The sequence below is a fragment of the Larimichthys crocea genome, chromosome XXII, assembly GCF_000972845.2.
Source record: "Larimichthys crocea isolate SSNF chromosome XXII, L_crocea_2.0, whole genome shotgun sequence".
Lineage (NCBI taxonomy): Eukaryota > Metazoa > Chordata > Actinopteri > Sciaenidae > Larimichthys > Larimichthys crocea.
In genome coordinates, this window is record NC_040032.1 from 12,739,343 (window position 1) to 12,764,504 (window position 25,162).

Below are 25,162 nucleotides of genomic sequence, written 5' to 3' on the forward strand. Positions count from 1 at the left end.
TGTACCTTTTGCAACACATGTTAAACCCTATTGTTAGGATGGTGTGAGGAGCAGTTTGTGCTGTATTAATCACAGGTGTTCCTCCACTCAGCGGTTGTAGTTTACCATGACTAATATAATGTTTCCACTGACAACAAGGTCAAACTGGGTTTTCTTGTTTGTCCGGAAAGATCGCATTTCCATTTCCCTTCCAACAAATGTGGTGACTGCTTGAGGCATTATTTCTTCTACCTTCCTGTTTACAGCACAAAGAGAAGATGACATCTTTTGTGAGCTGCTACATTTTGGCAAATATCTGCCCCGTTCTCTAACATAACGTACAGTGGGACTGACTGCCAGAGCTGGAAGTAAATGAAGCTCTTCTACAGCTGTCTGCCAAACATCGTTAATTAAATCAAATTATGCTTCTAATAAGATATAGATTACATAGTTGAGTGAAACAACGTGTTCAAATTCATGTTCATTAATCAGATTCAAAAACCAACAAGGCAAAACAACTTAATAGGCTTAATTATCAAGTTGGCAAAACATGAAACACTGGGTTTCTGCTGGTTAACACAAAATGTGAGTTGCATCTGCGGTGCATGTTAAAGTGTGGATGTGTCCCATTGATAGATGTCGTCTATTTACGAAAGTTAAGAGGCAAACCTGGAAATGGAACAAACAAATTTAAAAAAGCTGTCCACACAGCGGGTAAATATATTTTTTCTTTATTGGTGGTGGGTGGCAGAGTCCGCTGTCCTCTCGAGCAGGATTCAGATTGCCGAGGTAAGCACGAGTGATTCACAGGAGAGAACAGTGCAGCATGTAATTGCAGCTCAATTTTATCTCATTGATGTCAGCCTCACTGTTTACCGTTCACTCTCTTTCTCTTTGCACTGTTGCAGAGCCGTAGTATTAACCCCATAGACACTGTTACCACGGCAACCATGGGTGTCAACCAAGACTAAAAAAAAAAAAATCTTAAGGATTAAAACTTGAATGATTTCATGGTGCTCTCTTATTTTCTTACAAACGCTGTTGACAAGAAGCAGATGTGAATTTGTTCCGTGATCTTCACGATGAGGAAAGATGTGCAATTGCTTTTAACTTGGGTGGTTGCTCTGCTCGTTGCATCCCCCAGTATCAGCTTTGCTCAGTTGTGTATTACAAAATAGCTTCTAGCTCTTTGATTCAGAAGCAATTTCATGCTCCGGAGTCCAATTTAATGTGTGAGTAACGTATATGTCGATGTACACTCTGCTTAAGGAGTTCACGTCCAGTTTGCTGTGATCAGCTCTGAGGATTTTTTTTTTTTGTTGTACGGATGCTCGGGTTGTTGCGATGGATCTAATTAGCTTACGAAGACCATCGGGGTCAAAATAACAAACTGCAAACTCGCTGCAGCTTGCAACGCATCTCCTCCAATCTTGAACCCCCCTTTTGAATCTGAGCTCTGAGGCTTTAATGGGCTTACTGAGTCCGGACTCTTTCCACACGAGTCTGACAAGCCTCATCTTGTGCACAGTTACATGGAGAATAAATACCGTCATACTATGTCATGACCAAAATTGCAGGATTGCCTCTTTGTGCAGGACGGCTACGCCAGCGCAGTTATATTTAGCCAATCACATCCAGTCATTTAACGCGCCGTGTGGACCCGAGTAGCTGTTTTGAGCTTTGTCCTCATGTCTAGGCTGAGAGTGCGAGCTGGAGGCATGAATAAAACCCAGCGGTGTTGGTTAAGTCATAACAACAACTGGCAGTCTTCGCCCGCAGCTTCCTACAGGGCTCGACACTCAGGTGCATTTACTACTACACCTGCTTTCAAGAGGCTTTGTGCGGGGAAGAGAATCCAGCCTTGAAACATCGGGGCCTGTTTCACCGCCGAGTGCAGTAAAGAGAAACAGAGAGGAAAGAAAAAGGATTATCCATCTTGTTATCTTTTAACAGCAGTCTTATCTTGATGTCCTGCTGTGGTGTGCCCCCCCTCAAACAGAGGACAGGAAGGGACTGCCCGTGTTGTTACGCCGTTCACAAAGACCTCATTCTGCCTGGTCGGGAGTGCTTCGGACAGGATGAGAGGGTTTAGAGAGAAGGGATGTTATAAATGCGTTTGAAAAGGAATTGATGTTTTAGCAGTTATTACAAAGTACTCGGTCAGTGCGCCGTTTTTTTGTCCTCGGGAGCTTTCAGCGGTGATCAGATATCTTTTCAAAGAAATCGGCTGTGCTGGTTCTTTAGCCTTTGGCAGCACACTCTGGGCTTTTAAAAAAAAAAAAAAAAACGAAACATATAGGAAGGTATATTTTCTGCCAATGTCCAAAAGACTGCCATCGTGCAATGGCCTTCAGACAGGGGGACCTAATTTTAGACCAGAACCTAGAGGAAGAACAGCAGGCTCACTAACTGTCTCCCAGCCAAATCTACCGTAGGCTGCAGTCATGTCTAAATCTGCAGGAGTCGGTCTCCTGCATCTCCTACAAAACCCAGCCATAACCGAGCCAGCTGAACTTCATAGCAGTTGTTAGCCAGCAAGAAATGAGTTACCCATTACATCTTGTAGACTCAGTTTTAAAATATGCTCCATGCTATCTAAAGAAAAAGGGAGGAACCCAGGAATTCATCGTATTGGAATTGTTGATATCTTATACTCGCCTCTGAGCTGTCTGCAGTCTGGCCTGAACACATAAATCCTTTTAGTGGTTTGGCAGTGAGCCATAAGACTCTTTACGTCTCCGTTGGTGTTTTTACTTAACATACATTGTATTTGTAACTGGATTTACCACCTAAGCACTCTGAAAGTCAAATAAAAACAAGTCCTCAGGTGACTGAGCCAACACGCCGGAGCAGTGTGAATGATTTGTTTCAGATGGTATGAGGAAGTAGTTTGTTATCGCTGAGAGAGGCAAATCCGCCTGCTCATTCTCACGGGCGCCCCGGTATATTTAAGTGAACACGGTGCAGTGAAACATTGAGCTCTCGGAGCACATAAAAATCGCTGAGCTCTGGAAAATGCCAGAAAATGTGAGACTGTTCGGCCTCCCGAGGAGTTTGACTTCGTAAAATTCCATCACTAATGACGGTGGAAACCTGGGCTTGTTAGGAGCTCCAGGAAGGACTTCTAATCCCTCATCTTGCCCCGTGTTTCAAGGGGAATGTTCCCGTATCATATTCACGCTCTGTTGCTTTAAGCTGACTTCTTGTGTGTTCACCTCTCTGACATAATTAGGCCCAGCCGTGAGACGCCTCGGTTTGCTTCCATATATACTGACTCGTATGTTTGTATGTTCACTACAACCCGTTCCATCAACTGTCCTGTCCCGCAGTTAAACCCACTTTGTGAGAGTCCATCAGCGGTCTGAATGAAGTAGCTGCACTCTGCTGCACTTGTGTCTGGTGTTTGATCAGTGATGCTGCCTCCTGATCACAGTTGGCATTGTGCCCTGGGGCCCGGACAAAGGCTGGGGCTGGGGCTGGGGCGCCGACAGAGGCCTGGTCTGTATCAGACACTTTATTTGTTTTGGGGGTGGGGGGGATAGGACAGGCAGCGGCATGGCTGCCTCCCCCTCAGTGCAGAGAAACTCCCGTGTCAGGGCGCCCTATGACTACACTCCACCGAGACATTCGGCCTTCATTTTTATTTTTTTGATGCATGGAAGCTTGGAACACAAATATGTCCTTCTGGTACACATGATATCAACAACACTCTTTTCTTGTTTTGTATTTGATGAAATAAATATGAAAAACACGTTGCTGTTTAAGAGATGAGATCATAACGATGTCCCAACTTTTGGAGGTCACTCTACCATCTCTCTGATCCTGTTATAACCAGATCAAATAAACATGTTGGTAGATTCAGCCGTCATATCACAAGGAAGTGGTCAGAAAGTCTGATCACCCTTTCAGATTATGCAAATCATTTTTTCTTAGGCCGTAACCACCAGGATGTGTGTGCAGGGTGAAGTCTAATATAGTTAAACATATTAAGATGTAGTTTAATGTTAAAAGCTTGGATGTGGTCCAAGCAAGCATAGACTTCTTTTTAAAAACACTGGCTGATGATTGATTTAAATCCTCTACCTGACCCACTCCTCCTCCTCCTCCTCCTCCTGTAATGAAGCTTGAGTTTTTCTATTTTCTACCACGTCACGTCATGCAAACTGCTTTCACGTGTTCACTAAAAGCTTGCCGGGAACATTTTTTTTTCCCTCTCTCCCTGCAAAGTGAGGAGAACATGATTTTGTAATTACTCCTCCGGCATCTCTGACTGAAGAAAACACTCCCGCTGTTTTATGTTGGTATATCTTCTGCATCATAACTACATATATACACAGGCACTCACAGGCATTTTAATAAACCAGTGTATCTCTGAACCACATCATGTTTAGCACCTTCATGTCCCTCTGCCTCTCCACTCTCTTCATTTCCTTCCCTCGTGATCATTTTGGCACATTTGCTGTTGTTTCCCATGGCGGCCGTTATCAGCGGGCTATCTCTGTGCTGCTTCTTGGCCTGGCGTCTCGCCTATCAGCTCCACAGTACAGCCAGCCCCTCATATTGTCACCATCTCACCGTGTCTGTGGGCTTCAACAAATCCTGAAGGACACACACCTTTTTATTTGTTTGTATCCGCGTGTGTGTGTGTGTGTTTCCACAGGTCTCAGAGACGCTGGGGGTTCTTATCTTACTCTTCAGGGCTCTTAAGATAAATTTGCCCTTTTCTCACAGGATGGGGCGTAGAGAGAGAGAGAGAAAGAGAGAGAGAGGGGGGAGGTAAGGGATGTAAGGTTGGCCTGGGTTGCTTTTAGTGGTTGGTGTCGAGCTGTAGAGAAATGAACGGTGGCAGAGGGGTTAGACAAGCAGCTGCTGCTTAAATCTACTGTCCTACACCTTGTCAAATGCTAATGCATTCTATAAATAAGTAGTACGAATCTCAAGGCCATGACTCGAGAGTCCCCATGATGAAGACCTTTCTGATTAACCGACCATTAAGGAACAAGGCGGCGTGAATTTGCCTTTCCTCCCTCCCTCCTTCCTTCCTGTAGCTCCTTTTTTTATTCCCTTGGGGTTTTCATCACTTTTACCAACCTCATGGTATGTTTATAAATCTAGCTGGAAGTGTGTAAGGAATGTGATAAAATTCCCGTCAGCCACAGGCGGGCATTAATTGTTTTTCTGCAGAAATATACCAGGATTATTGGTAAACCCCGGTAATTAAATCAGAAATACTGTCGCTGTTAATACATGAATACAGGCAGCGAATGGTTGCCGTGGACGGTCACAGCAGTGGTATTAACCGCATCCCCCCCTCAGGCTCGTCTAAAAGCTGTCAAATGCTCCGGCAGCGGAGTAAAGTGCCTGTCATCCGTCAGCCCTTCATCATTTAATGTTCAATTATGTCAAAACAGCCTTTAGGTCATCGGTACTAAGAATTGATGGCAGCTCTGTGTGGCAAGTGGAGCTTTCAGCCCGCATTACAGCACAATCAGTATGGTTCAACAGTCCCAGCCCCTCTGCACCACTAAATAAACCACGGCCAGGATTCTTCTTGCGGCCGCACTGCTTCGAATTGAACGGTTTCAGCGGGGGCACTGGGGCGAGCATTCAGAGCCTTCTTCCTGAGCAGCAACCGAGTTATGAAGTTATCCTCCGACCGTGCCTGAAATAATCGATGTTCTCCAGCACGGTCACAGGGGATTGGCTCTAATGTTTATGATGGGTTAGAGGGTCTGTGCTGTTCAATTTGGCCATTACAGAGCCCCCAGGCTGCAAATGTATCATAATGAATCACTAATGTTCATCCCAACGTCGTCGGCCATCAAGAGAAATGTGCCACACTCGGCCACGGGTTTGTTTGTGCTGACGAGTGAGATGTTTTCTTGAGTGTGTGTGTTTTGAGGGAGCACTAAGTGAAAATATTTCCACTTGCAGTGTTGCTTATGAGAAAAAGATGCTTGGTTCAATTTTCCTGCCACACACACATTTCTTTGTTTGTAGCTATTTAGCTGAAATGCTAAATCAGAGAAAGTGCACTGAGGATGCACAAAGAAGGTAAATCGAAGTAAATCCCGCTGCAGCGTCACTGCCCTCTTCCACCCAGCCAAGCTTTTTTTCCTTGTTGCTGCGTCGTGATCTTAAAATAGCCGCCACCTTTATCTCCCCATGGTAAGACTTGGCTTTTCAGACCTTACTCCCAAGGATGCTCTCTAAGGTCAAAGGGTTGGACAAAGAGGCTTACGAAGCACTATGGCTCCCTGCCGAGGCTCTCGGGGTCTTTTAGCTCGACTGGCGGGAAGGGTCGGGAAAGGTTAGCTTGTCAAACTGTCTCCTGGTTTCAGGGTTTATTGCTGTCTCAGAAGCCTGCTCCTCACACCATTGCAGCTTAACCTCATGTCTGCCCGAGAAGACCTCTGACAAAAACACTTCTGAGGAAACGGTATCCATGCTCAGAAATCTGAGAAACTAATCTCTCCTGTCTGAGAGCTACAGCAGGCCGATGAATCGTCCGAGCAGACGTTAGCTTTTTGCGGATGTGCTGGTGTGTCGGTTGATAAGAAATGAGAAATTGCGGTACAGAAATCCAGAACTAGGTCCGAGGTGATTCAGTAACATGCATCAGGAAGCGCTGAAAAGTTGATGTATCATGTTGGCCACAAAAACATATCGAAGGGATCCATATCAGGATTGTTTTGTGTTCACCGTTATAGATATCTGTATCAGCTGCTTGAGCTGTGCTGCAGGTTTCATTAGTCGTCGTTAAAATATAGGAACTCGTGACAAATGCTTAAATGCCTGAAGTGAAGTGTGTAGACTGCTCTCTGACCTGTCAAACACAGAGAAAAACAAGTGATTACATAATAATAATTATCTGCTAACTGAATTAATCAGCTCATCTCTCTTCAAGAGGAACTGTGCCTGTGTTTATAGTCTTGGGATGTTTATAAAGACGCCTCACGGTGACAGGTTTGAGCTGTTGACTTCCACAAATGCTTTTCCGAGCGGTTGAACGTTAACTTTTCTTTTCATAACTCCCTTCTGTCGCCAGCTTCTTAACCTCTCTCTCTCTCTCTCCCTCCCTCCCTCTCTCTCTCGCTCTCGCTCATGCCGTCTCTTAAGCGCCACGGCAACCTTCTCCGAGGGATTGGTTGCCAGGAGACAGGATTCGCTCCCCATTGTATGCCGACAAAGGTGGAAGGGGGGGTGGGCGGCGGTTACAATCAGCAGGACTGGAGAGAATTGGAGGCCTGGGGGACTGGCACTCCACAATCATGGGTGTGTTGGAGAGAGAGAGAGAGGACGAGGACAGGCAGGCAGGGGAGGGATGGAGAGGTCGTGGTGGTGGTGGTGGGGGGAGCGGGTGAGTGAGTGAATGGCAGTGGGGGTATTGGGTGGAGTGCGCTGACACCCTAAATTCCTCTTGTTCATTCCCAGTCTCCCAGTAACCACGCTGGGATGTGCTGTGTCAGACAGTGTGGTAGAGACCGGAGGGAAAGAGACACTCATACAGATGCAGGCAGCCATGAATAGTTATTAAGACAGACTTTTTAATTAGCCAGTCCTCCCCCCACTCACCGACTCCCCTACTATACGCACACACAGCAGGACACATTCTTCCAGCAGACACTGAGCTTAAGGAAATCGTGTGTGTGGTGTTCACGCATGACTGCATTTACCAACAGTCTATTTTTCATAGTTTTCCTTTACGGTAATGATGGTGTCCCTTTATCAGCCCCATTATATTACCTCCAGAGGAGGAAGGCCAGTTTACTTTAACTCCGGTGCCATTACTCTAAATAAAGGGCTGGCAGTCACCTCGTATAAGCCGCTGATTATATGGAGCGCTGTCTCACCGTAGCAGAGACTTTGAGCTCACTATGATCATTTCTGCTCAGGGTCACGTGCTCCAGGGTTCACAGACTGTACGTACTGTTTGTGTTGATAGCTGGTAGTTACTGATTAACACTGTGACCTGCCCTTTTTTAGCAAGCCAGCAGGGTTATGTGTGTTATTCCCACTACGAGCATCTCGTGCTAGGGGATGTTTTGTTTTTTCCCCCGTGACCTTAAAGGTCCAGAAAACCAGTTTTTAGTAATTGTCCTTTTACTATGAGTAATGGGGGTCCTACATAAACATATAATTTTATGCGTGGGGGTTATTTTTTTATGAGGATTTCCTGTAGTTTTCACCACCTATGTGCTCTAGTTATTTATTTTAAAGTTGGCAGGGCTCCCATGGGAAAAAAAAAGGTGCTGTCACACGCGCACAGGCCGAATGAAGAAGTCAAGCTACATTTTTAATGCAATTAATAACCAAAGATGTTGTTTGGAAACTTAAACTAAGATGGTTGACACTTGTGAAGTGTTTTTTTAGGAGCTTAATTAAAATTGCTCGAGGGTTTTGCGTGGGCTAGTCGATGTTTTAAGTCTTTGTTGCTCGTGGTGTAGTGTTTATTCCTGATGTTGCATTGTTTATTAGATGGCAGCTATTACTGGGTATGAAATATGCTTTTTTTTCTTTTATTGCTTAAGATGATACAATGAAAACCTGAAAACTTTCACTGTAAAGTCGAACATTCATGAACTACACAAACAAACGTTTAACACTCCAGAAAACTCCACCGCTCGCCTCCATCAGGACTGTGTGTGGGTGCGGTTCGATCAGATATAAAGCATGAGTAAACAACCACACAGTCGTCATCACATTCTGATTTTTTAATTGCTGAACACAGAAATATCCTTTTGTCGTACTCAACCCTTCCCACTTCAAACCAGTGAGAAAACAAACAGAAATAAAAATGTGTGACTCAGTCAGAGGAGTGAGCGAATGAACTTTTCAGAAAGCAGCCGAGTGATTATATGCCTGCAGTGGCTGGATTAGGCAGGTTTAGTTTGCTGTCTGCTGATTTGAATGCAGAATGAGCATTTATGAGTGTTTACGCTCCTCTGCCCGTGGCCCTGCTGTCACCTGAGCCACCAGACGGGCAGGTTTAAAAGCAAACCAGAGGAAGGCGATGATATCCTGTAATGGCGCCTTTTCTCATTTCTCAGACGCTTGAACGCGAGAGGCCTCTGGCTGAACTGTAATTTAAACAAACGCCGCCTCAGAGGTCCGTCATTGATTTATCAAGTACATCACACCGTGTCCCGTATTACCTGTCAGAGAAACCAGTCCCTCCGAAACGTCGTTCCAGCTCAACACCTTCTCTTTCTCGCAGAATGCACTTTTCTCCCCTTTCTAAGCAACTTTGAAAAATTCTTTAAGTGCTTTGTGAATTGAGACAGCTTTCCATCATGCAGATGCCAAGCTGTGTATCCGTTCTGACAGTGATAGACACACATCTCAGTTCTCTCCTATATTGCTCCCCATTTCTCTTGCTTCTGCTGAAGGCGATGGATCGCTCCCATCAAGGGCGTCTGTCAGAATCTGTGGGCTGAAACGACCAGCTGCAGCACCGGCGGCGGCGGCGGCCGGGGAATAAAGCTATGCTCGTGCTCGGCGACCATATCGAGTGCTCACAGGCACTGAGCTTCAACAATAGCGGGTGTGACTGGGACTGTCACTCTCTATATGTGTGCATAAACCTCCGCGGTGTGTTTTCATTCAGTCGTGTACCACAGCCGAGAGTGAAACGAGGTTTGAGGCTGAAACCGAGCTGATGGACATGAGATGCGGCAGGACCTCAACCTGTAGCTCACACCCTCCCACACCCTGAGTGCCAGGATGGAGAAACATCCATCAAACTATATCAGCTGGCAACACCCTCTTTGTGTCTATAGACCAATCACTGCATGTGATATCCATAACTGTCACCTTGACCTGTCTCTGTGGATTTAAATCTGCACTACAGTACCACACACTAGTTGTGTTTGAATAGATGCACCAATTCTTGTTCGTTTGTCTTTTATTGGAAACCTCGTGATAAAAAAAGAAAGAGGTGAACAGAGTGTTTACGGTTGCCAGGTTCGCCAATTATCTTTGCACATTAAAGTCAGTTAAATGAGATGCAGACGTAGCTAGAGAAAATGTTTTTTCTGTCATCGGTGCGGCGTGATAAGTGTTGCACAATTACGGCGCTTTTTAACAGCAACATATTGTGCTGATTTCTTTCTCTCTCTCTCTCTCTTTTTTTTAATCTGTTCTCCCCCCGCGCGCTGACTGGAAGGTGGCAGGCTGTCAGAAGGATTTTAATGTGTCGAGGCAGCATGTGACAACTCCATTCTCTATGGACTGTGTTCCTCGCCGCGGCTTAAATCTCTTATTGAATTGAGAATCTTAAACCAGTTGATGTCACTAGGAAATTATGTTTATTCGTTCTAAGAATAAATTCTGCTCCAGTTTGGTGATGGGCTACAGTTACTCCCTTATTATTATTAATATTATTATCACCATCCCTTCAGCTGAGCTACGTTCTGCTCTATTAGTCTCTTTTTCTTTCACCGCTGTGTGATTCACGTTATGCATATTTTAAGAGTTACTTCTCAGACAAGATGTAGCCATATTTATTTGATGAGTGACACATTCCCTGAATCAAAGCATTTCACAAGTGACGGAAAATGTTTCTGCAAAGCAAGTCAACCAAAACTATTCTCATGAAGTTCACAGCGAAGCATTTAGGTGCAATCAGGACAGGATTTCCCATCAACAAAATGAACTTTTTTTGGTCTTCTGTCAGTCATTTTGCACAATTTTAAAAAATGTATTGGGGTGGGTGGCTCCACTGCAGCTGACCATCACTCCAGAGGTTCAGCTGATTTGTTCTCAGGTTGAACAAAACGAGTTGAAAACAGTTAAAGGAGAGGCCGCTCGTGCTGCCAAAGCTAGAGAGCAAAACAACAGATACCATTGTGTGAAAAGAACTTATAAAAAAATAGTTGAACCTGAACCCAAAGTGTGTGGATGTTTTATTTTCTCTCATTTATTTTATCATAATTATGTCACCGAGTCTAAAGCGTCTTTATTATTTATATTCAAAATGTTAGCGTGTACAGCTGGGACACACAATAGACTTTATAAATAATTCTCCCTGCTGATCTTGGGATATTAAAAAGTCTTCTTGTTTTATTATTCTGCGTGTTGACATCCATTTCTTCTCTCTATGTGCAGGTGTGGCCTCCGGTTTAGATATCACCTCCTCGGGGCCGACATCCATAGAAAAAGCCAGCGGTCAGAGCGTGAAGCTGGACTGCCAGTTCAGTCTGGCTCCCCAAGATTCTGGACCTCTGGATATCGAATGGAGCTTGTTGGCCTCCGACAACCAGAAAGAGGACAAAGTGGTACGTGTAGCTCCGTGCAAAAGCGTTGAAAATATAGTTTTCATTTCAGAGATGGCTCATAAAAGTATATTTGGCAGCTCTCCGTTCTCTGGTGGAATTTTATTCAGCACAGTCATTTTATCAGCGTTCAGAGAAGTTGAGCTTTGTTCTCACCTTTTTGTTCGGTAGTTTATAGATTCTTTTCCAACCTGACCTCTCCCCCCTCATTTGTTTCTGTTGCTGCGTTGAAATGCAATCCAGGTTTTATGTTAGGTGTGTATGCTCTCGAATTGTTGTAAAGTAACATGGGACGTATACAGTACACAAGACAAATGTAATCTGAGCCACGTGCACTTCTGCTGGGCATTTGTTCTCTCATAGACACATAGTGGGGAGCGATGGGAGCTCTCTTTATCCCAGGCGGTGTCTTCTCTTTCCAGCATGGCCCTCAGCCATGGAAAGGAAAGACTACACAGCTCTGCAGGATCTGCACATGCCCTCAGGGTGCTCACAGCCATGGAGACAGATCGTTCCAGTGGTGTGGTCCCTCTCCTGTGGCTCTCTACTCCCCCACCTGTCACAAAGCCTTCACATCCCTCTCCTACACCCTCTTGTTTTTCTCCCCTGTATCCTGTGGCTTTAGTTGTTTGTTTTTTTTTTATTTCTTTTCGGCCAAATGTTAGAAATAGGTCACATACCCATCATTAGGCTTTGTATTTTTCACCACCCACTGACACCCAGGTAGCACTCGCTCCGTACTTGTGACACTGCGGAGACACCAATTACACAAGTCTGTGAGCCTTTGCCCTACTTTCCCCTGAATTATTAGAAAAGAAAGATGGAGTTAAAAAGATTATTGTTTAAAGGTTCTCTATGTAACCCTTACATGCATTATGTGACCTGCATCAACAGTCAGCGAGCGCTCCTCGGGATGAAAAGTTAATATCGGTGCTTTTTAAAATTTTTCCAGTGTCTCATTGATGCTACGAGGGAGCGCAGGATTCAGTGTGGGTGGTTCCCCAGACGGGCCTCTTCCTCCTCTTGTCTGTATGCAGCTGTAGAAATATATCAAATGTTCCCAAATTGCATCTGGTTCCACAGTTTATTTTCTCTATAACTTGCCATTTTGCCGAGGCCTATCTGCACACCCGTTAAACGTTGCCAAAACCTTTTGTAGGAATTTAAACAGGCCAGACATCTCTCACTGAACGCATTTGTTCTCCTTGACCTATCAAATTTCGCTCGCCATATACACACACGCTCACATCCGTGTAGCCTTTAACCAATATGAAGTCATGCTCGGAGTAAATGCTTTATAATTAGCGGCATATTAATTCCAAAGGCCTGCTTTTAATATAAGTGACAGTGTTAAATAGGATTAGGCTGATCTGCGAGGACCAAAGTTAACAGGTCAGGCAAGGAAATGAGAGCGAAGGCTAAACTTTTATAGCCAGAGGCTCCCAGATGCTCAGAGAGCATGGTGAACCTTTGCTCACATGGCTCGAGATGAGCAAGTCCAGACTCCCTCTTAAAGGCACCGCCACCATCAGATAAAACTTTTAAAGTGGAGAGCTAGTGCACGGGGATCAGTCTGCAGGGTCGTATAACTCAGAACTGCTTTTGGAAGCAGGGCGACAAATAAGCCTCACTTTAAGAATGTTGTTCATATTAATGAACGTCATACTCCAGCTGCGTCTTCTCTGCATTGATGCAATCCGAAGAAATACCACAGCATTATCCATTCAGCCCGGGTATCTGCTGGGGAATGATGGCCTCCTTCATCTGACATATCCCACATATCATCAGGGCCTTTTTTTTTGATGGTGGTGAAGCATAGCTAATGCTTGTTGCTTTGTTGGGATTGAATGAGAGATGCCAGGCATGCCTACAGTAACAGTCATTTGCATTTGGCTCTCATCGCCTGGCTACAGATTAGCAGAAAGGAGGGTGTGCCGCGAGGATTTACCACCGCCGCTGTGAGCTGAGGAAAACAATTATGAGAACTAGATGAATGGCGTGAACGGGAGTGGAGAAACACATTTAAAAATACATAGCTTCATCCCGTATCATACAAAGTGTCTCTTTTGTCCTCGAGCTTGTTTGCTGAAGTTATTACAGCAGGAATGTTGGCAAAGTATTGAAGGATTCGAACGTGAAGCTGTGAAACCCGCGTTGTTTATCAGCGCTGATCGTGAACGCTCACGGCCACGTTTTTATCCGTAGCCTCAATTCAAGGACACTCAATCCATTCTCAGGTAGCGATTTTTGCTTTAACCTCGCAGTAAGCTGCATCGATGGAAAGTAAGTGGCAGCAGTGCTTCAAGTTAAAAGTCTCCGTGGGAGCTCAGAGACACAGCGATGCAGGTTGTTTAGAGTATACAGGTATCGCAGCGCTCTGCTTTGCCTCTCAAATGATCCTCATCTCTTCCTCTTCCCTCCCCGCGCAACAGCATCACATGACAATGACCTCATTTTCTACATGTGTCTGATGAAACTAAGCCCGGGCCAATAGAGGTCTTTTTACTTCTGCAGCATGATCCGTCCACTGAGAACGGCCAGGCCAGGTGGCGATTGTATCATTGAGTCGTCCTACCTGTTATGAAACGCCGCGCGCAGACAGCGGTTGCTCCGCTGTCCTCTCCAGCCCCCGCCAGCTTGTCTAGTCATTTGCCCTTTTCATTTTCGTTCCCCTGGCTCTTTATGGGATTTTTTTTTTTTTTCATTGAATCACGATTCTCAAGGTTATTGTGCAGTTCAGATATATATTTTTTTATTTATTTTTTTGCTAGAGGTGTGCATGTGTGTAAGTGCTCCCATCTGTGTGTGCTGTGAAGTGGTGGAGCCCAAGTGAGAGTTCTTGTCTGGCTGAGCTCGGGGGCAATTTAATTTCCTCTCCTGCATGGTCTCATCTCACATATTGCTGTTATTACTGCTGATGTTCTGATCCGACCCCCCAGTGAAGTTAGAAGGATAGGTTTCCCTCCCCTGAGAGCCAGGACGAATTGTAACCGCATTACCTGTTTATGTGGCTAATATGTACAAGATGAACATGGCGCCGTTTTTTTTTCGCGAGTGCTCTGGCGGCTCCAGGAACGAGTCTTCCAGTTGGAAATGGAGCAGAAAAGGCAACTTGTTGTAGACACACGAGAACCTCATTGACTCCGCTTCCCCTTTTTTTTGTTTTTCGCTCCCCTCGTGCTCTGCCTCCGCTGATGGGTTCATTATTCTTCCTCTCCTCCTGTGCGTGTTTAGTCTTTTCCTCTCTCCTCCTCTCCACCCAGGGGTATTGCTGTGCATATGCCTGGTGTTGATCGTGGCACAGAAAAGCCTGTTGATGACTGTCTCCATGGAAATGTGGAAGAATATGCCAGTGTCTGTGAAAGAGAATGAGAACTCCTTTCATTGTTGTTTGCTTTTCCTTTTACCCTCCATGTTCTCTTTCCCTCCTCCATCTCCCTCGCTACGAGCTATGAGGTTTCTTGTTGGCTCCACCTGGTCTTTATTTCTAGGCATTTCCTTGCTGCTTTCAAGATCCAGACTGTGTGTGTGTGTGGGGTGGTGGTTGGTTAGAATTTGGGGCTACTGCTCTTTGTTGACACAGCAGGTGTTGATTTGGCTCCACAGTGGTTGCTTTGTTTGCTCTACCTTCATTCCTCTTAAGCACAGAAAAGGGCAGCAAAGCGCCGGCTGGCAGGCTGAAGGGCATCGCAGAGATAAAAGAGAGGGGTGCTTTCTCTCTGCCATATATTTAGCTTGGATCAGCGAGCGCGGCCTTTTACTTTGAGAAAAGCACACAGCTGTTATTCCAAGGCCTCTGTTTTTATTTTCACAAACATCATTCTAAGTAGCTTTAACTACTTAATTCCTCTTTTTTCCCAGGTGATCATATACTCCGGCGACAGGGCCTACGAGGACTACTACGAGCCTATGAAGGGCCGGGTCCACTTCAACGCAGCCGACCCCAAAAACGGCGACGCCTCCATTAATCTGACGGGGCTGAAGTCGACCGACTCGGGCACCTACCAGTGCAAAGTGAAGAAGGCTCCCGGGATCCGCAGCAGGAAGATGCTGCTGATCGTCATGGGTGAGTGGAAGAAACCAGCGAGCAAACTCGTGGTAACAGAGTGAATTCTCTCTTTCTCTTTTTCTCTCTGCACTAAATCATACGCCCTTTGCCCTCCTCGGCTGTTTTGATGTAACCCTTTCTAAAAAATCAAGTGCATAACCTTCCCAGAGGCTGCAGAGCATTGGCCACTTTGTGACACAGTTCTGTATTCACCCTACATGCTCTGTCTGAAAAGATAATCCTGATTGTTTCACTAAATACCACAGACATGATTTATATTTTTTTTAGTCTTGATGATTTTATTTCTCTTCTCTCTCTCTCTTTTAATAACAGCTCACAACATTAACTATATTCCTATAATATTTACAGTGTAAAACGATAACATATAATTAAACAAGGCTGTGACAGATCAATGTCAAAGTAAACAATGTCACCCTGTCTTTAAAAAAAAAAAAAAGAGTCCAGCACTCTATTTTTAATTTATAACACAGGGTGAGACGAGTGACACATCCGAGTTGTATAAGTCAGATGATTCACTCCCTAGGCAAACACACGCTCGCACACAGTGGCCTCGCTGATCGGTCAGCTGACTAAATGATGTCGAAAGTGAATCGCCTCCCGAAACCCAGCCTGGTATTTGCATACGGGGAAAAAAACAACCCACGTGCGGTGACTGTGTTGTGCTCTTATCGCTGCCGCGTTATCAAAATAGTTTCTCCTTTCTAAACACACGGCCGGTTTCGTGACATGGCTGCTGTTCTTTTTTTGACATGTGTACAGAAAGTGACTGCACTGTACCGACCAGCTCAGCCAGAAAGACATGAGCGACTGAGAAAACAAACAGGTTCCTCGGTAGTCTTGTTGTGGAGCCACAAAGCAGCTCTCTAAATAAAAAGATGAATGGCTGCAGAAAACCGGATCATTAATTATGACTACACCACTAACAAAGCCTAAAGATTGATCTGACCAGAAGCAACATTTTTAAAAAGGAGGGGTCAGTACAAAGACTCAGTCCTTCTAATCTGACCTGTGGCTCTTTCCCGCCCATCTCTCTCTCTCCACACATTCCTGTTACTCCTCAGCTGTCTGATTTGTCAGTACTATTTATATTTTTATTTTTGGTTGATGACATTGTTCGAGTCCATGCATTGCATCAAACCTCCCTTATTACCCAACGCAGCGTCAAAAAGAAACTAGCCACAGAGGATGAGGTCGTGTAAGTTCTCATCGTTTAGCAACAGAGGGGTGTCGAAAACATTTTAGTTCATGAGTCACATAACAGCCGCTGCAAATAACAGCACATCCTAATGGTTCCCTTCATTTAAGAAGTACGTTCTGAAACAATTAACGAGCCGTACATTTATAAAACAGATGATGATGAACACAGTCTGTCTCCACATGCTGAGTGTATGTATTTACATGTATGTATGTAGACACTGAACAAATTTCAGTTTCTTTTGTTGACCTTTGGACAGAGAAAGAATATGAAAATGTCTCGTCATGGACGTTCATGCAGCCACGTCACAGTCTCTATGCAAAGACTGTGATTGATTGTTCTTTCTTTGTCCAATGGACAGCACTGTATTCTATTGAATAATTGGAAGTAATGACTTACGGCAGTTTTCTTTGCACAGTCACGTACACTGGGCCAGATTGGACGCTGGTTCTGGCCTGCAGGCTTTATGTTTGGCAGTTACACGCGGTATAAAAATAGCCATATGTCGTTCTATTTCTGTGCGTTCCACCCATTTGTTCTCTTTAAGTGTTTAAGTATTTTTTTAAACATATGTATCGCGTGTGTTCGTGCATGGCAGGGTAGAGAAGCTGCTAGGGGCAGTGGTGTTCTTAGCAAAGAAACAATGACATCCTGCCTGCTCTGCATTTTACCTCCAGGCTGATCTTGTCAAGAGGTGAACGGCCCCATGAACCCGGCGGAGGACGAGCGTGCACACGTGTGTGCACTAACGTAAACACGCCTCAGTTTATACACTGGGGTGCTTGTCACAAACACTGCCATATGTGGGCACACGCACATGCTGACACCTGCAGTATACATGATGTCCAGGTAGCGTACAGGAGCGTCCCTCGTTGTGTATTCTCCTCTGGTGGCGGCAGGACATTGAAGTTAACAGGAGGAGAGTAGCCACCTGCAGTTCAGCACCGCATGTCAGCAACTGTTTCTGACTCGACTCCACCTATTCTCTCAGCAGCCAATCACTCAGCTCTGCCTGCCTGAAGTGCGGACAATCCTGGGTCTCAACAGCCAGTCTCTTTTAATTCTGTACGCCTGGCTTCAGTTCCCACTAGTCGCTTATGTTTCACTTTACCATTCGACAATCAGGCAACACTGTTGTGCACCTCCTGACCGCAATAAATACCACAGTCGAGCAATCCCTTTGTACTTATCTCGTCCACGAGATAGCCTTGTGCAACTCATAAATCTCCATTCATTGTTCGTTTACCAGCGTCGGGGTTGGCTGTATCGCTCTGCCCTTTATCTCTCCGTGCTCCTCCAGCCTCCGTCACCTTCTTCTTCGACCTCATCTTTCAAACAAATAAATCTGCTCATCCGACAGCGGTCCTAATACGACGACGAGCCGCGCGTTGCAGCCGACTCGGACGCGGCGTCGAGTTGACTTTCACCTTTTAAAAGACGCATTCAAAATGTCATAGCTCTCTGACATTTACTGCGCGGCGCGTGAATGTGTGTGTAGGTGCAGGCCAATGAGCGAGGATCTGTACAGCCTTGGCCCCCATCACTCCACCATCTGTCCATCAGCGCTCGCTTAATTTTTTTTTTGCTCTCTTCCCCGCTCTCTGTTTTACCCCCGCCACCCTGACCTCATGTGTGTTTATTAGATTAGTAGGAGCACTCAGTACTGTCAGTCTACTGTTAATCCTTACGGTTATGCCCGCTAAGCTCGCCTCTCCCGCCTGACACCTGGTTCAGATCTGGAGAGCCCCACTCCAGAACCCGTTATTACCACACCATGATGTCAGCTTTCTGTCAGTGAACACAGACTTGGATTGTTACCCATCATAGTCTCTCTCTCTCTCTTTCTTTTCCCTCTCTCCCTCCTCGCCTGGCTGGCTGACAGCGTGTCTGAGTTTCACTGAAGTCGGTCTGCTTTTAATTTGGAGCTCTGTTTGTTTTTCGAATCCCCCATCTCATCTCCTGCCAACAATCCGACTGACCGGGGAGTGTTTGCGTACTTTCGGCTTTAAGACAGAACGCTTCGCCTCCGTCATTAACCCTGAACGCTACCTACGTGCATGTGTGTTTTTGTGCGCACGATGGCACATAGCCCCTTTCTTCCTCGCGATTATCCTGAGTGACAGCTCCTGTAATAACAGCAGCTGTATCAATTACTCTGATTACTGCTCTCATTACGCCGATGACTGCTGCTTTGAGCAGAGGAGGAAATCAACGATAGCAACACACAATACGCAGACACACAAATTGCCCACAACATGAAAAATTGGAAAATAACAGGGTGGCACTCAGGAGGACTGTGTTGTTCGAAGCTAATGTGGCCACCTGGTTGTCTCGGCTATTTTTCACCTCTTTCACTCACCGTCCTCTGTTTGTTTTTCTCCCCACAGTGAAGCCATCCAAGCCCAGGTGCTACACCGAAGGCCCTGCACAAGAAGGCAAAGACATCGTGCTGAGGTGCATCTCTAACGAGGGCACTAGCCCCCTGCAATACAGCTGGGAGAAGACCAGTGGCAACAAGCTGCTTCCCGCCTCCGCTGTGCTGGGTAATGGAGCCTTTCACAAGCACAGAGACACAGTTTTTTCGAGTCCCACACACAGGTCCTGTTTCTGTTTAACGCTGTCATCTTTTTTCATCGATGTTCCTTTGCCCTCACTGCAGATCCTGTGGGAGGCACCATTAACGTGAGGAACGCATCTGCCAGCACATCTGGCACCTACCGCTGCACTGCCAGCAACCGCGTTGGCACTGAGGAATGTATACTTCATCTCAACGTGACACCCCGTGAGTACCCAACTCACTAACCCGGCGTTCTGCCAGCTCGCCGTTAATGTTTTTACTGTTGTACAAACGCTGTTAAATATAAATATAGATCCTTTTCTTTCAGCTCCCTGTTTGTACAGTCACATTTTGTGCTTTCAAGAGTACCAACATGTATCCAGCTAACAAGAGTTTACAATAACAAACCAACTAATAATTGACAGTGGTAGAATCATGAGGTAATATTGAGATATTGCCGTGCTGGCAGCTCCTTGAAACTATACTATACTATACTGAAAGGACGCTGACAGTGCTAACATGGTGATGTGCAGTAGGTATAACGTCTATATAATATTTGCTACCTCAAAACACAAACCACAGCCAAAGCTGATGGGAAGTCGGCAAGTATTTGAAACAATGTATCAAACAAATTTAAATATTGACCTGATACAGCGCTGAAAGAGAAGTCAGAACATCACCAAGGAGAGAGAGAGGACATGAGCGACTGTGTCAGGTTTCATGGCAATGCAGCCGATAGTCCAACTAACTAACTTTTATCGATTCATCTGCCAGTTATTTTCTCAGTTTAATCGGTTAATTCCTTGGTTTATAAAACAATCTCAGTTTCTGAGGCTCACGGTTGTGTTAGAAGCTGGAACCATCAGATGTTTTGCATTCGGTCAAAAAGACGGCAGATTATTGCTGATTCGTTTTCTGTCGGGTAATTAATTGACCTAGTTAATATACATACAGTATGTGCTGCCTTAATAACCGTTCAGGCTAAATTAGTGCATCTGAGATCTATTAATTTGTACAGTGCAAACACACTTTTTTCCTGTATCTGTACTGGTGCTACATCTATCAGCGCTCACACACACACACACAGCCCCAGCAGTAGTTCTCAATATCTCCTCAGCGACAAATAGCAGATGAAGGTGACTGCAATAAAATCCCGACAGTTTATCACAGCTAAATATAGAAAATAAATGGACTTCAGCAGGCAGAGTGGCAGTGTAATAACTGAGCAGTCTTCCCAGTGCTGCCGACAGTGAAATGAAACGTGGACACTTGAGTGTTGTTTTTAGTACACCGTGCATTATTTGGTCTCGTTACTGCAGGATGTGCCCAGAGGTACTTATTCTTGATCCCGCTTCAGTTTCAGACTCATTCTTTAGGGACAGCTATGCCCCAAAACAGGTCGTGTTTCTATTTTAAATTAGATTTGGTGTAAACATACACATGTAAATGACATTTACATAACACAGACACCTGCGGCGGTGCAGACGTAGACGGTATAATTTGCGTCTCAGTGGTTGGAGGATCTCTTGAGTGACATTGGTGATTACACTTTAGAAATGTTTAACTTTTTTCAGCTTGATTAGCTAAGAAAAGGTGCTACATGGTAAAAAAAAAAAAAAAAAAGCCACAAGCACCGAGTCAAAGAGGTCAAGGTGCCACTTTGAAAATAATGCAGCACTATATTTTGAGGTCTTTGTTGGACGCAGACCTTTACTTATGGTTAAGTCATTGCGACCCACATGCATTTACCAAACCCTTCAACCCTTCTCTTCCTTGTGTCGTCCAGCCCCCAACACCGCAGGCATCATCGCGATAGCCATAATTGCCGTGCTCCTGATCCTCATCATTATCGCCATCATCCTCTTCTGCTGCTGCCGCGCCCGTCACAGGAAGAAGTACGAGAAGGAGATCTGCAACGAGATCAGGTACGCTCAGGAAAACGACATCAGTGAGACGAGATACCCGAAGCCGCCTCCTGATGGGGGAATGTCTACTGTTGTATTATACCGGAATATATTTACCGTGCGGTTCGACCCGTGGTCATCTCAGACTCACACACACACACACGCACAACAACACGTCTCCAACAGCCCCAACGACCATGAAAATGGTTTTTCTCCATCAGCGTTTTCCTTTTTTTTACCCCTCCTCAAATAAACAGCTGTGGTAATCAGTTTGAAAGCTTTGTTTGCTCTGTCGATCCTGTGTCATGTCTGCCGCTGGCTGCCCATCCAACCCACTCCACCGCCCGCCCGCCCCCGCCCTCTGCACAGCCATCCAACTCTCCATCCGGCCCACGGGCTCTGTACAACCCCTGGGCTTACTATCACTCTGATGCGGACTGAATCTGTCTAAGACCACAATGTGACACTGCTCATGCTGCAGGACAAAGAGGATTAGACCGCCGGTCCTGTCTCGTATACACAGGCGTGCACACACTCGCTGAAACACGACAACATAAAGCTATGGACTAAACAAGCCCTGGCCCCTCAGGCTCCGTTTGATTGAGCATTTAACTGGATTATTGCTGCTTATTAGTTGTTAATGTGATGGCAAAGGGAGTAGAGGGCATAGCTGTTATTTGGTTGCTCAGCTCAACCTCTACAGGCTATTACACAGTCAGTGTGTCTGAGCAGCGCGGCGCAGGCACTGCCGCAGCAAATCAAACGGTACAACTCCAATTATTTGTCCCTCTTTATTGAGTCCGATCATGTTTCGCTCTTGAAATGACTCTTGCAGACTCCTTAAGTATTCATTGTTTTCCTCACTGTGAGCAGCAAGTGCCAGACTTTCCTGACTTTTTTTATACGTCTGTATCATCAAACTTCATTATGGTTTATAGCACCTGAGAAAATCATTTCCCATATTCAATTTCTCTGACTTGACATTCAGGTAAGTTACTTAAAAGTGAGTTTACAGCTTTCGTCTCACAGTCTGAATGTGCTCTGTTTCCTCTCAGGGAGGACGTGCCCCCTCCCAAGAGCCGCGTTTCGACGGCGCGCAGCTTCACCGTGGGCAGCCAGCGCTCCTCCCTGGGCTCCATGTCGCCCTCCAATCTGCACGAGTACGCCCTGAAGCCCCAGTACGACAAGATCCCCTCATCGGAGGAGTACGAGAGGCCTCCGAGCCAAGTCCCTCTGCCACCGCCCAACGCCGTCAAGATGGCCGGCCCCAACCTCAGCCGCATGGGGGGCATCCCCGTCATGATTCCTGCCCAGAACAGGGACGGCTCAATCGTCTAGCCTGGCCTCTTCTTCTCGGGGAAGGGACCGTGCAACGAAGGGGAGGGAACAGAGGAAGGGAGTAGGACACAAGCCAATGAAGACGGAGCAGGAGCTGGGATGGGGCTGACTCGCCCGACTTTTAGCTCCACATTATTTACAAATGGGAGTGTTACTCCTCTTATGAAGACCTGGCTCTGCTGTGGTGCTTAGAAGGGAGATTGAGTCGTACTGGAATCACAACAGAGCACATTAACTTTTTATCAAATACAATTACAAAAAAAAAAAAAAAAAAAAAAAAAAACTTTTATGAATTCTACTTTCTGGACTTTCTCACTGAAAAATGGATTTAAATCAGAATGGTCAATATACAAATTATATTGTACATACGTGAATGCATGCTCTTTATTTTCCTTTGTTTTTTAATATAGATGGCCCTTACTGTATGTTCAAAACAGATCCAGCTGTACAGCTGTATGCATGCATGTATGTAAAGAATTACAGCTGTGCGTATGCGTGAATATACGCGTGTGTATGTGAACGGGCGTTTGGGAAATGTATAGTTCATTTATCGTCTTTTTAATGCCTCCATAACAGTATGATCGGTTTTCAGGCGATCCGATCTCCGGTTCTTTTTAATTAACGAGATGTTCTGATGAAACTGGAAGACGGACTTTATCCCACAGAGTTGAAAAGTTTCTATTTAGGTCAGCCGTTTGCTGTTTTGAATTGTCCGGTCTGGATTGGCTGGTGGCGAGGGGGGAGGTTCAGGCCACCTCATCCTGTGATTGGGTGGATTATTGCTTCTTGACCGATCTTAAGAAACAATAAGAACACCCCTCCTCCTCCTTCAAGCCCTCCTCTGGAGATCTTAGAGGAGGAGGAGGAGGTGGTGGTGGAGTGTCGGGTAATAAGGGGGGCAGCTGGACGGCAAGGTTCACCGAGCAATCTGCTTTGATTGTGTTTGACTGCCAACAGGCCCCTAACCCCAGTGACCACCAGCCAGCGCCCCCCACCCAACACACACACACACACTAGCAGGAGTTTTAATCATCATCCGTACTATCAGTCACCCCCCTCAGATACCCGCCATGTGTAATCCCCACCCCCCCTTTTATTTGCATTACAAGGAGCCAACGTCTTGATTAACCTTCTCTCTGTGGTCAGTATGAAACCTTGCATGGCTTCTTCAGTCGTATTAATTGAACTTTTTAACGAGGAACGTGGCCACAAAGAACAGCGAATGTGAAAAGCCTTAGAGTGCTGGATTTGTACCGCTCTGAATCCGCTTCACATCCAGTCTGGATCGAGTTTGTTTTGCAGCTTCTCGGTGCTGCAGAAATGTTTGTTCAGTTCAGTCGGTCTGTCGGTGTAAATTTCCATAGGCCAGTCCTTTGTGTATTCTGTGGGTTATACTTCTTAAACTATTCCTCCGCTGCTTGCAAAATTGTTATGAAGTCCGACATCTCATCCTGTCTGCTACTTTACAAAAAATACTTTGAGTGGGCAAACTTTTATTTTTGCTCCGGCGCCTTATTCTGTTCCTTATTTTAGCCTTACACACTCCCCTCAGCTCACCTCTGCACAGCCCTCACAGCTGGACTCTGATAACTAACTATTGTGCCTTGTTGCCCCAGTCGAGTTGTGTCATAGCGCGTCCACCGACGTGCGACGTGCAGTAGCAGCATCACCCCGAGCGGCCGTCGTAGCCCACAACCGCCAGAACAATACAACGATCACTGGTGACGAGCTTATCGATTGTTTCGTGTTGCCTCGATTAGGTCAAGCCTCGGATTTCCCCACAACCACTCACCTTCCAGAGCTTAACAAAACCTTTATCGCTTTTTTTAAATTCCAAAACATGACTTCATGTTTTTTATTTTAACATTTTTTAAAAAGAACAGTTCTGGCTGTATGTATAAATATCCTGTCGAAGTAACCCTATCTAATCACAACACAAGTCGAATGATATAAAGATGATGATGTTTGTATGTATATGTGATGCTCTGCCGTGCTGTGCTTGGCGAATCTATATCTAAAACAGAAGAGGAAGGGGCGGCGTGTCGGTACAGTTTAAATGCTCCCCTGGTGTGATTGGAAATATCTGGCTGTGTGTGTGTGTGTGTGTGTGTGTGTGTGTGTGTGTGTGTGTCCTCGGATCTAAGCGGAGGTGACAGTTGTAGAAACATCTTGGCTCATGTACCTTCTGGCAGATATGATGTCGCACCTATTTTCTAACACCAAGGAAAGTGAGACTTGGATCTGCCTCTACAAAGAGATTACATCTGTCAGTTCCTCTTAAACACTACTGTGTGTGTTTGTGTGTGTGTGGGAGCAAGTGTATTGTACATGAAGGGACTTTGCTGTCAGGACGGGCCCCTGTAGAATTCTAGTTAGATGTCACCTGCAGACAAACTGTACGGAGCTCCCGGGGGGACACGGTCCTGTTACCGTCCCTCCGTGCGGCTCAGAACATTAACGACAACTACTACTAACGATACTAACTGTAGCTTTGAAATCAGCGTACTAATATTGTATGAAGATCTCCTTTGAGGTTTGCACACTGTGTGAAAACCAGTTGTTTTTTTTCCTTTTTCTTTTTTGTGTGTATTTTTTGTGCTGTATTTTTGAATAATAAAAGTCCATGAAATTTAAAAATGTTGTTTGTTTGTTTACAGCAGCTGTTGACTTAAGCATGAATAAAACTCAATTTCCCTTCTCTCCAGTGGGCCCAGCTTTTCTTGACTGTGATTAATTTTAATCAATCACTGAGTTCCACCCCCTAACACCAGGTGAGGTGACTTTCTAACCACTTAATGACTGTAATTAATCAATGAAGCAGGCGAGCATGATCGGCCGCTCACCATT

General features: G+C 45.4%; 1 protein-coding gene across 1 annotated transcript in view; it reads left to right on the plus strand.

Annotated features, from left to right (window-relative positions):
- cxadr (CXADR Ig-like cell adhesion molecule) overlaps positions 1-24,195 on the plus strand; it is a 32,200-nt gene extending 8,005 nt beyond the window's left edge. Inside the window, exons 2-7 of the mRNA XM_010746883.3 lie at positions 11,086-11,255; positions 15,114-15,318; positions 18,904-19,059; positions 19,176-19,298; positions 20,860-20,998; positions 22,033-24,195. Of these exons, the coding sequence (XP_010745185.1) occupies positions 11,086-11,255; positions 15,114-15,318; positions 18,904-19,059; positions 19,176-19,298; positions 20,860-20,998; positions 22,033-22,315 (1,076 nt within the window). The 3' untranslated portion in view covers positions 22,316-24,195. The remainder of the gene's footprint in view (positions 1-11,085; positions 11,256-15,113; positions 15,319-18,903; positions 19,060-19,175; positions 19,299-20,859; positions 20,999-22,032) is intronic.
- The last annotated feature ends 967 nt before the right edge of the window (positions 24,196-25,162 follow it).